The sequence below is a fragment of the Hemiscyllium ocellatum genome, chromosome 2, assembly GCF_020745735.1.
Source record: "Hemiscyllium ocellatum isolate sHemOce1 chromosome 2, sHemOce1.pat.X.cur, whole genome shotgun sequence".
NCBI lineage: Eukaryota > Metazoa > Chordata > Chondrichthyes > Orectolobiformes > Hemiscylliidae > Hemiscyllium > Hemiscyllium ocellatum.
This window is the reverse complement of record NC_083402.1, coordinates 56,874,919-56,887,543: the sequence shown is the minus strand read 5'-3', so window position 1 is coordinate 56,887,543 and position 12,625 is coordinate 56,874,919. Positions and strand designations below refer to the sequence as shown.

At 40.0% G+C, this 12,625-nt stretch overlaps 1 protein-coding gene across 2 annotated transcripts in view; it reads left to right on the top strand.

Moving 5' to 3' along the window:
• The window catches only part of ell2 (elongation factor for RNA polymerase II 2), a 105,545-nt gene that overhangs the window by 71,111 nt on the left and 21,809 nt on the right, over window positions 1–12,625 (top strand). For both annotated transcript variants that reach the window (XM_060844288.1, XM_060844299.1), the window contains 2 exons: window positions 5,893–5,986; window positions 9,481–10,012. In XM_060844288.1, the coding sequence (XP_060700271.1) occupies window positions 5,893–5,986; window positions 9,481–10,012 (626 nt within the window). The remainder of the gene's footprint in view (window positions 1–5,892; window positions 5,987–9,480; window positions 10,013–12,625) is intronic.

Here is a 12,625-nt window from a genome sequence, read left to right as displayed (position 1 = left end):
TTGCTTGACCAGAGTTTGGTAACACCATGACAGGTGAACTAAGAACTAACAAGGCAACAAGCGTTTTGAATATTTTCAAATTTACTGAAACCAGTCTTATGAAAAATGGTCTGCAGTTCTATTCCTAAAACTAGAAAACATTTTGTAATTCTTCGTATGCAGTAAGCAAACCAAAAGAGTTCAAAGCAATAGCCCAATTCAAAACTTGATTCCCTGTGGTCAGCACTTCTGCTTACTTATTGAGAAGGTTTATGAATTGCTTTTGAACGCATTTATTAAATGCTTCAGAGTTGGAATTTTGATGTCTGACATATCGGTAAAATGTTCAGGCTCTGACCATATTCAGTTTTGTTTGTTGGCGTGTAATTAGTGTGTTTGATTTATTCTTTGCCCTAGTTTTGACATCTTTTAACAAGAAGGAAGCATTTTCTTATAATTTTCATAATTACTGAATGGGTAATCAATCACTACTTCACAACCTCCACTTCATTAATTCATTTCAGTCGATCACTTTTTGTTGTATCGTTCATACAAATCATTTGTTGACTAGTTATACTGTGTTCTGGAGTCGAATGAACCATCATTCTACAGAAATCTTGTGTCAATATGCACCTTGCCAAGTTGTTTGATAATACTTGGTTGCTCATTTGATTCTAAACAACAAAAAAGCCAAAGAACTGCAGATGCTGGAAATAAGAAGCAAAAACCAAAATTGGTGGAAGACTCGGCAAGTCTGGTAATATCTGTGGAGAGAAAACAGAATGAATGTTTCATGACCCTCTTTCAGCATGTGACGAAGGGTTATTGGTCCTAAAACATTCACTCTGCTTTCTCTCAGCGGGTGCTGCCAGAGCTGAGTTTTTGAGTTGCTTGTTTGATTCGTTCCTGTAACTGCAGAAAGCTCTTTGACCAGTTACCTGCGCCTTCTAAGGGACCTCAAAAGATAATGACCTGGGGAAATGTGAAACACTTTCCTATCTTTGAAAGCTGCCTCTTGAATAGCGCAGACATTGGAGACATGGATGAGTTTCACCATTTATATGCCAGCTCAGTCTTTGGCTGACGGAGGAAAAGAGAGATGAGAATCTCTGACTAATGATGTACATGTTCCTTTATGCTTCAAAGATTTGGATAAAATTCAACAGGCATTTCAATATTGGAGATCAACATTTGTATCTTTGCATGATACCTCACATTTGGTGGCAATCAAGGCAGCAATGTCCTATTTCCAAGCTGATGACTCCGGCATCGAGATGTTAATCACTCAAAATCCGCTTCGCTGGATGGAACATGTCATTCACATGCCTGACACTGTACTCCTGAAGGAACTGCTTCTCTTGGAGCTACGGAGGATATTCCTATGTAGAGCAGTGGAAACCCATTAAAGATTTTTATAAAGCATCCCTGAACAAGTCAGACATACCTGCCAACTCCAGGGTGACTCTGGTTTGTGACTCAAGATGGAGAAGGCTCATTCGGACAGCCACAACATATCCACAAGCTCTGTCTGAAAGTGCAGAGATGAAGCTGTGACATCAGAGGGAGTGCACAAACTTTCAAACAACCCATCCACTGAACTATTTGAGCACCACCTGCCCTGCATGTGTTCAGATCAGCAGATCATACGTTGTGGATCATAGGGTGTGGAAGCAGGAGTCAACCATTTGGTCTGCTGTTACTCTGCTAATATTTAAAGATTTTTTTAAAAATCTATTCATGGGAAGTGGGTATCACTGGCTGGGCTAGCATTTATTACCCGTCTCTAACTGCCCAGAAGGCAGTTGAGAACCAACCACATTGCTGTGGGTCTGGAATCATATGTAGACCAGATCATGGGTAAGGATGTCCGTTTCCTTCCCGAAAAGACATTAGTGAACCAGATGGGTTTTTTCTGACAATCAACAATGGATTCATGGTCATCAGTAGACTCTCAATTCCAGATTCTTTTGGATTGAATTCAAATTCCACCACATCCTGGTGGCAGGATTTGGACCCTCGTCCCCAGAACAGTACTTGGATCTTCGGATTAACAGCTTCCCTTCAAAGTGGCTGTTCTGCAGCCAAACTTGTATTTCAGATTTATTTGAATAATTTTAATTTAAATGTGAACACAATTCCTCCGAGCATCAACCTGAACGTTTGATTGCTGCTCCAGTGACATTACTATGTTGCCTTCATCTTCTCTGCATAGATTTAATGGTGCCATTACTGATACTTGCTTTCAATACCAAAGTGAACCCTTGTGCCCAGAGCATTTGCCTAGTTATCAATTGGAATCAAAGTTGAGAGACTTCTCCCTATCCATAAGACAATAAGATATAGGAACAGAATTAGGCCTTTAGCCAGTTGAGTTTGCTCCACCATTTGGCAAACAGTTTTTTTCAACTCCGTTCTGCATCTTCCTGTAACCCTCGATTCCCTTAACAATCATCAATCTATCTATCTTTGTCTTATATACACTCAATGATTTTGCTGCAGAAGGCTGTTGAGGCAATGAATTCCACAGATTCACCACTCTCTGACTGAAGAAATTCCACCTTATCTCCATTCTAAAGGGTTGTCCCTTCACTTGGAGACTATGCCCAATGGTGCCAGTGTCTCCTAGTGGAAACATCTTCTCTGTGTCCATTCTGCTTTTGTATTCTAGTCCTCCTAAAAATGAATGCCAACATTGCATTTACCTTCCTAACTGCCATGTGAACCTGCATGTTAACCTGAGAATCTTGAACTAGGACTTCCAAAGTCCCTTTTGTGCTTCAGATTTTCGAGGCCGTTCCCTGGTTATAAAACAGTCTGTTCCAGTCTTCAAACAAACATGCATAACCTCACACTTCCCTGCATTGTATTCCATCTGCCACTGTTTTTTTTTTACCTAATCTCACCATCTGTCTAAGTCCCTCTGCAGCCTCCCCACTTCCTGTCCAGTAGTTATTTTTCACTCACTGTAGAATAAAATGAGGAATACAGATGATGGAGATCAGAGTCATAGTGTGGTGCTGAAAAGCACAGCCAATCAGGCAGCATCGGAGGAGCAGGAGTGTCGATGTTTCAAGCGTAAGCTCTTCATCAGAAATTTCTCACTCACTCTGCCTCATGCTCTTGTTTCCCCCACCATATATTTTTCCCAGCTCACACTTCCCATCCCCCAAAAGTGTGCTTAAAGGCAATAAAAATCATGTTAAGAATGTCCTAAATTTTTAACTCTGCAGGGGGCATAAAATTTGGCTTTCAACCAGTTTGTTGTTCACCATACATGCTCAACTTCTTAACTGTTACTTTACCTTTCTAAACATTGATTTAGACCCAGGATTAACAGTGACAATTGGAGATCTGGTTGTAACACTTACAAATTGGAGGTATTGTAAAAAACACAAGGCAAAAAGAAAGTTAATTACGATTAACACGACTACATAATGTTTAAAATATATCCTTATGGAGTGCAGTTCTGGTCACCATGCTTTGAAAGGGAGATGAGCACATTGAGGATCCAGAGAACATCAATGTGAAGGAACCATGAAGAACAGTTAGAGAAGTTTTGTCTTTCAATCTCCAGATAAAATATTAATGATAACCTCCTGTGTAAATATTTGAATGACAAAGATAAAGAATAATTGAACCAAACCTGGACAGTACAAACAGAAGCAAACTGAGGAAACGAATGAAAAATTCTTATTTATTCAAAATGTCTTTACAGAAATGGAGGTTTTGGAATTGGAATTTGGAGCAATTTGCTTAAGTGTTAGCACCTAAGGTATTAGATGCATTCTGACTGCAGTAGACAGAAAAACTGGGTGAGTTCAGTACTAGAGAGATGAGCTGTCATCGAAATGATGTGTGTTTTAAGAGGCTGTTAGGAGATATGAAACTATACTCCATTTTTGTGAATTGTAACTCGGTACCTGTGGAGAAATTAATTATAGTTTTTAACTGATTTAAATCAATTTAAAATGATCATTTGAACTTAAAGTGAGACACCTGGCATTGTTAGAAGCAATCTACATTCATTCAGGGACCCATTCTCTGCAAATACAAGGAATATGTTCAAGCCTTGCACATTTGAATTGCACCTAAGTTTGGGAAGATAGTTACCTGTTGCTTTCTCCGTTTCAGTACCGCGGTCAATCAGTTCAGTTAGTACCATTTTCTCCAATTAGTGTTGATTTGTCTGAAAATTGACATTGTTGTGCTTGTCCTGTTGTGTGACAAAAAAATCTTTATTCTAATCTGCAGGCTAATTTTGCCATAGGTATTCATAAAATAGCTGACTGGGTAGAGTACAGCTACAGTATGATAACTTTGATTTCAAATCATTTTTAAGTTTGAAATCTAAAACAAAAACTAAGTGCTGCTAATTCATATTATATCCGTGAATACTTAAATGACAAAAGAAAATTAGAACTTGAAAGTGTGTGTTGATATAGAAGATTAATAGGATTAGTTTGTCATAATGTAGTCTAGACATCTCTAAATTTGAATGTTTCACCTGGAGCATTCAATACTGCACCACCCAATTCCACATGCCAAGCCATATCTTCAAAAGAGCCTTTTGGATTTTCTCATTCATGTGCATTTTATAGATTAGATGCGAAGTGAAAGCTTATTGACTGTTGTTATTGTTCTAGAATTTAACTTCACTTGCAATGCAAGTCAATATATAAAATAAGTCTAATTTAAATCTTGAAAATGACTATCTTCATTATTGTGGTTTACATTGGGTTTTTCCAGGTGTAGGCATTTTCAAGACCTTGTTACCTCGATAACAACTCAAACATTTGACAGTTTTTTGTAAACTACTTTTGCATATTACCTTGATGCTAATATCCTACCTGAATTTTTCCCAAGCTGGATGTTGCAACATAAAACCTGATGATTCTGTTGATGTATTCAATCTGACGTAACAAGAGCATTAATTTGACTGTTAATGTAAGCTATTGTCAAAACGGCTAGAATGCTGACAAGACCTTTGTCACAAACTGTGACAATATCTAAAGTTAAGTTGGTGAGATTTGCTGAAGCTAATGATCAAAACATTTCTTTAACCTTCCTAGAAACTACTGTCCTTAAAGATTACATTGGTTGTGCAAATGCAGCATGTATGAAAATGGCAGCACTAGTGTGATCTTGCACAGTATAACATTTTTATTGATTTGCTAGTCATTTTTAAGTTGTTTTAAGGTTAATATTCTAATATTACATAGTCATAAAAGTCAAATTTTAGTGAAAATATTTTAAGGTGCTATAACTAGTTTGGTCTAAACCTAATGGTATAACATTACCGAGCATTTTTTTAAAAGCCTTAACACCGATTTGAGTAATACATTCAGGCTTTGAATAATTAGATGTGCAATGAGACAGCTAATCAAGTGAGAATTAGAGGCCACTTAATTTATTGGAGGCCACTTGCTTGAAGGAAAATTGACATCTATTAAAGTAATGGTTAGACTTAACATTGTCATTAGTCTAAAACTTATAGTCCAAATATTATCCTATAATAAAAGCTAGTAGCGTTGAAATCCCTTCTCTCATGCTCCTGCGCTCTCTCACTTCTTTGTCCTGCTCTCTGCCCCCCTCTCCTTTCTCCTGCACTCACTCGCTGGCTTGCTCTCACACGCTCTCCCTGCGCTCTTTCTGGTAAAGTTGGCAATGTAACTGAGATGGTCATTTGTAACCCTCATCTTTGTTTAATTTTGTGAATCTATTGATGTTTGATGTAAACTTTGATTTAACTAGTTTCACAGACTTCAGAATGATACTTATTCTGTGCAGTGAAAATTGTTTCTACCAAAAATAGAACTAAGGCTTTCCATGAATATAATGAAAACAGTAAAATTAACTGCTTGGATCCAAGATGAGAAGATGGATCTAACATTTTCTTCTGAATTTTATGAACAGAAAATTATCTCAACTGCAGAATTCTAGCAGCCAACAAGCAGAACAAGTTCCATCAAGCTCCCCCAAAGACACAGGATCTGCATCTCCACCTGAGGTAAATAAAATCAGCTGCCAAATTCATAATTCTTTGATTGCACCCTGATTTCTACTATTAATTCTGAAACTTGTTAAATTAACTTCCACTTGTTTGCTAATTTCTAATGCATTCTTTATTTTGAAGAATTGTACATAATTGTGGTTTTGAATTCTTTCACAGCTCTTTAAAATAGAATATTCTTGTACTTGAAGCATAACTGCAGCTATCTTTGGGCTTTCTAAGAAGTAGGCCTTAAACCTTAGTGGTTTACAGAAATACTTAATTCTGAGGTCCTACTTGCTGCTGTAAAAGTAATTTACAAGTAATTTAAAAATAGCAATTTTCTGCTTCTGCCAATCTCTCTTCCATTTTTGACTTCCATTCTGTTGAGGAACAAACATATCTTAACAGATAAAATAATTTGTTTGTTGAGCACTTGTAATTATAGAAGCTTGAAAGCAATTCAGCCACACACCGTTCCACTCCTGCTCTGTAAGCCAAATGCTTCTGTGATTAATTTGTTCCCTTTTGAAATCCACAATTGTATCTGTCTCCACTTGGGGAAGTGCATACCAGATCCGAAGAACATGCTATTTTAAAAAATGTTTTCCCTCAAATCTGTAACCCTAAATAATGTTATTTTCGTGCCCATTGCTTCTACTCATTGCAACAGTTTCTTTCTGTTTACTGTTGTGACTGCTATCATTTTGAGTACCTCTACCATAGCCTAACTTCAAGGAGAACAATTCCAAGTTCTCCAATATTTCCATGTAACTGAAGTCCCTATCCCCAGAACTATTTTCATAAATATTTTCTGCAACCTTTTAAGATCTTCAACATTCTTGCTCATATGTGGTACCCTGAATTGGATATAATAAATAAGTTGAGTCTGAACCCTGTAAAGGTTAAACTTAATCTCCCTTGCTTTTCTGCCCTCTGGCATAGATTTCCACCAAATCAGGACAACTCTGGAATCTTTTAAAAAGGTGGGCAGGAAGACTGGCAGGAATCCCAGAACAGGTCGTCTTTTTGGTAATCAAAGTCAACCAGGATAAGGGTGAATTTAGATCTATGCCATGTTCCTGCCCTTGCTGCAAGTGCTTCATAGTTGTCCCACCCGTGACCAATAAAGGAAAGCATATCAAACGCCGCCTTCACTAACCTATCTACCTGCAACTCCACTTTCAAGGAGTTATGAACCTGCACTCCAAGGTCTCTGTTCAACAACATTTCCTCAGACCTTACCATTACCATGAGTGGGCAGCACAGTGGTTAGCACTGCTGCCTCACAGAGCCAGAGACCCGGGTTCAATCCCGCCTCAAGCGACTGACTGTGTGGAGTTTGCACATTCTCCCTGTGTCTGCCTGGGTTTCCTCCCACAGTCCAAAAACATGCAGGTGAATTGGCCATGCTAAATTGCCCGTTGTGTTAGGTGTAGGGTAATGGGTCTTGATGGGTTGCGCTTCGGCGGGTTGGTGTGGACTTGTTGGGCCAAAGGGCCTGTCTCCACTACTGTAATCTAGCTCTATTAAGTGTATAAGTCCTGCGAAGATGTGCTTTCCCAAAATGCAGCACCTCTCATTTACCTGAACTCCATCTGCCACTTCTCAGCCCATTTGCCCATCTGATCAAGAACCCATTGTAATTTGAGGTAACTGTCTCTGCTGTCCACTGCACCTCCAATTTTGGTGTCCTCTGCAAATTACTAGCTATGCCACTTATAATCACATTCAAATCATTTATATAAATGACAAAAAGTGGTGGACCCAGCACCACTCCTTGTGGCACTCCACTGGTCACAGGCCTCCAGTCTGAAAAGCAACCCTCCACCACCACCCTCTGTCTTCTACCTTTGAGTCAGTTCTGTATCCAAATGGCTAGTTCTCCCTGTATTCCATGAGATCTAACCTTGCTAACCAGTCTCCCATGGGGAACCTTGTCGAACGCCTTGCTGAAGTCCATATAGATCACATCTACTGCTCTCCTCTCATCAATTCTTTGCTGCTACTTCAAAAACCTCATTCAAGTTTGAGAGACATGATTTTCCATGCTCAACACCATGTTGACTATCCCTGATCAGTCCTGGCCTTTCCAAATACTTGTACATCCTGTCCCTTCGGATTCCTTCCAACAACTTGCCCACCACTGATGTCAGGCTCGCTGGTCTATAGTTCCCTGGCTTGTCCTGTAGATATGAGTAGTGTGGAGTGCTGGAAAAGCGCAGCAGATCTGGCAGCATCAGAGGAGCAAGAGAATCAATGTTTCGGGTATAAGCCCTTCATCATGGAACACTTGTACCTGAAAAGTTGATTCTCTTGCACCTTGGATGCTGTCTGAACTGCTGTGCTTTTCCAGCAGTACAGTCTCGACTCTGATCTCCAGCATCTGCAGTCCTCTCTTTCTCCTGTCTGTAGCTATGATCTTGATTTTAGAAAGTGCTGTCTCAGGATATTTGGTGAATTTCTGCAGGGCATCTGGGAGATGGTGGTAGCAGTGGGTACTGAGCATCTGTGGTGGAGGGAGTGCATGCAAGTGGGACAGTGGGCTGTGGAAGAGGAAAACCGCAAATGATCAGGAAGCAGAGAGCACATTTGGGGCGAGAAGAGTAAGGTGGCAGTTTATTTTTCTTAAAGACTAAACATGTTCCGTAACTGTACTTAAATGAATATGGATGCAAGTGCTCTTTGACGAATGCCTCTAATTTACAGACTGTATAAAAATAAAAGTAAACTATTTAAAACATTAACCAAGGATTCTCTATTATTAGACTTGGAAGCCAAAAAGGAAAGTTGGTGGTCAGCTGTTCAATGGGAGCAGGTGTTGCATTTTATAAACAAAATGAACTCCGAAGGCATTAGGAGAGACATGACCATCAAAGAAAGATGTGAATTCAGAGCTAGGGCAGGGGGAGCCCTGAGGGAAGCTTTCGCAGTTGGCTTAGTGGAAAGAAAGGAAGTGACAGAGGCAGTTAGGTGATGCCAACACAACTGAAACCAATTGTGTTCTTTGCACTTGATGGCAGTATATGAGGCAATGGAAAGTGGTTAAAGAATATATTTAACACTAGACAGCTGATAGCCAGCACAAGAGGGTTTTATAAGAATGATATCATTGCAATAAAATGAACCCTTTCTGCTTCAGTTATACAGTCAGTGTTGGATACCAAGGTTCTGTTCTATACCATATCAATGCATGTTCTAATCTGCATTTCAAAACCACTTTATTGCATCATTTTGACAAAGCTAATATATTTAATTTCTTCAACCTAAGTTGCATTTAAATCAAGGTTTCAACATGGAAAGACACTAGTAGTCCACAAACAGCACTTACCCAATCTGGAAATAGTATTGATGTAGATCTGAGTAGAAATTTTAGCAAAATATGCATGTTCTGTCATAATGTTCAGAAAATAATCTTGACCCGTGATAATAAATTGAATTAATTGTAACAAAGTGTATAGTGTCCTGCTTTGAAAATATTAAAGAGAATAATATCTATGATATCTTTACAGAAGAGACCTCTGCCATCAGATTTCATTGATCCTCTAGCGAGCAAGAAGCCCAGGATATCACACCTCACTAATCGTGTGCAACCAACACTTAATGGCCATTTAAACCCCTCCAATGAAAAAACTGTTGCTATTTCTGCTCCGGTTGCTCCTCCTCAAGCTCCTTCTCCTGTGCCACTTCCGGTTTCTATTGCTCACACTGTGAATTCTAACTCCAATTCCCCATGCACACCAGAAAGAAGGGGAACTCAAGATCTGCCAGTTGATGCTCTTGGTCAAACTGGTGAAGATTATGAGGACCAGCAAGTAAAGCTTACTTCTCGGACTACATTGGAAAGCCCATCGCATCAACTGGAGTGCTCTGAACTTATCAGCAAAGACTGTTCTTCTCATGGAAAGTCAAAAAAAAAAGCTAAAAAGCATAAAGACAAGGAAAGAGATAAAGAGAAAAAGAATAAGGAGAAGACTGAAGATGATAGTGAAGAATGTAGAAATGAAATTGAGGAACAAAAACTCCTTAAAGGTGCCAATCCAGGTATGTAATGAAGTTGGACCTAGTTATATAGTCATGACAGCACATACTGTCATACTGCCTGTTTAGTCCATGCTGTGAAAAAGGAAAGTAGACAGCGTAAACAATAGGAAGGACTGAAAAGAAAAAACTAATATAGATTTACTAGTAATCCCAAATTAGTATCAACAGTTTGAATAATCCAGTCAATCTTGTTTCCCTCCTTTCTCCTGGTGGACCTGTACGTTTCTTTCTCAAATCCCATGCAGTTTCCTTTTAAAGTAGCTGGTAATCTCTTCTCCCACCACAGATGTTGAATACAGATGTAGCTAGTGGCATTTTATTTTGATCTGCCAAAACTCCATAGGTTTCCTATAGGGTCCCAGTGGATTGAAAGCTTAGAAATGTAACTTAAATATTTGAGAAAGAAGCTAGAGAGAAAATAACCACTGTTAGCCTAACCCTAATAGAAAAAAGTTGGAATTTGTTAGTGGTATTAGGGCAATTGGAAAATTGTTTATGGAGAATCAATGTTGTTCAAGAAAGTAATGTAGTGTTTGAGGATGGAGATAGTAGGGTAAAAGAGGGAACCAGTTGCTAATTAAATTTTTTAGAAGTCACTTGATAACTATTGTATGAGAAATTTGAGTTGATTTAGCAGACACAAAATAGGAAGAAATGAGTTCAGCTGTAACTGGGCTGCAAGGATCAGTGCTTGAACATCCACTAATGGTTTGCAGTTTATGTCAATGATTGTGTATTAAGTATGTATCTAAGTTGTTGACTCTACAAAATTAGATAGGAATTTAATCCAGGGATGATGCAAAGTGGCTGCAAAGGGTCGTTCTACTATAACATGTGTTTCATTAATACAAATTCACTAACACGATTGACAAATTGAGGAAACTGTTTCTAAAGCATAAATGTTTCGAGTACGTATTGGTTATTACTTGATTCTGGCCCCATTAGTTTAAATCATGCAGCTATTATGTGATTTTCTTATAACAGGATTGCACAAGAACAGAACTACCACGTTATAGCAGAACCAACTGTATAGAACAGCTTCACGGCTCTCTAACAAGGTGGCCGATGTGGGCAAGTAGGAAGAATTGAGAAACTGAATATTTTTAAAAGTTGAGGCAAGTTGGTATTTGGAATAATTTGAGTACTCAAACAGAAATCATGAAGTTAAAATGCAAATAGCTTGGAAGACCAGTTGTGTGATGGATTGGATGGAGGTGCTCGTAGAAGAGCAAGAAAGTCTTGCTACAATCTTGTCCTGGGAGACCACCGATTGAGTTCTGAGTGCAGTTTTGGTCTCCTTGCTGAAGGATAGAGAAAGACTCCCTTTGGCAAGATTTGCACTATCGGCCTTGGAAGATCAGCTTTGCTTTTCTTTGCAGTCCACTGCTATACCAGCTGAACCATCTGAAACAGTTCCAAGGAGTAGAAGTGTCAAGCTAGCAATTTGTCTAAAACTCAATCCGTACACACTCCTGTTTTATTTGTAGCAGATACATCGGGGTACATATTGACTTCAGCAGTCACTTACACACTCACTAGTACTATACCAAACACTGGGAGTCAGTGACATCTGCAGATGCTGGAGATCAGAGTTGAGAGTGTTGCTGGAAATGCACAGCAGGTCATGGATCATCAGAGGAGTAGGAAAATCGACGTTTTGGGCCAGAGCGCTGCATCAGGAATGAAGCTGGGAGCCTCTGGGTGGAGAGATAAAGGGGAGGGGAGGCAGGGGTGGGGCTGGGGCTGGGGGGGAAGAAACTGAGAGTGCAATAGATGGATGGAGGTGGGGGTAAAGGTGATTAGGTCAGAGAGGAAGGTGGAGCAGATAGGTGGGAAGGAAGATTGAAAGGTGCAAGGGGTCATGAGGGCAGTGCTGAGCTGGAAGGTTGGAACTGGGGTAAGGTGGGGGGAGGGAAAATGAGGAAACTGGTGAAGTCCATATTGATGCCCTGGGGTTGAAGGGTCCCAAGGTGTAAGGTAAGACATTTTTCCTCCAAGCATCGTGTGGTTAGGGTATGTTGGTGGAGGAGGCCCAGGACCTGCATGTCCTTGGCAGAGTGGGAGAGGGAGTTGAAATGTTCGGCCACAGGACGTTGGAGTTGATTGGTCTGGGTGTCCCGGAGATGTTCACTAAAGTGCTCTGCCGGAAGGCGTCCAGTCTCCCCAGTGTAGAGGACACTGCATCAGGAGCAAAGGATACAATAAATGACATATGAAAGTTCATGGATGGATGTGGAAGGCTCCTTCGAGACTTGGACAGAGGTGAGGGGGGAGGTGTAGACGCAGGTTTCGCAATTCCTGCAGTGACAGCGGAAGGTGCCTGGAGGGGAGGATTGCTTGTTAGGGGGCGTGGACCTGACCAGGTAGTTGCGGACTCTTTACCAAACAGTGCAGATGATGAAAATGTTCTTGTTCGCAGCTCCAGGCAAACAAAAAGAAAGGGCATGGGGAAAAAAAACCATCACCAGCTAGTTCATCTCCAAACCCCACATGATCCTGACTTGATACAATATTGCTGTTTCTTCGCTGTCAAAATCCTTTCCTAACAGCACTGTGTATGTGTATCTTCTCCACACCGTAGGCTTACATGTTTTAGGGATTCTTTTGGCCCTC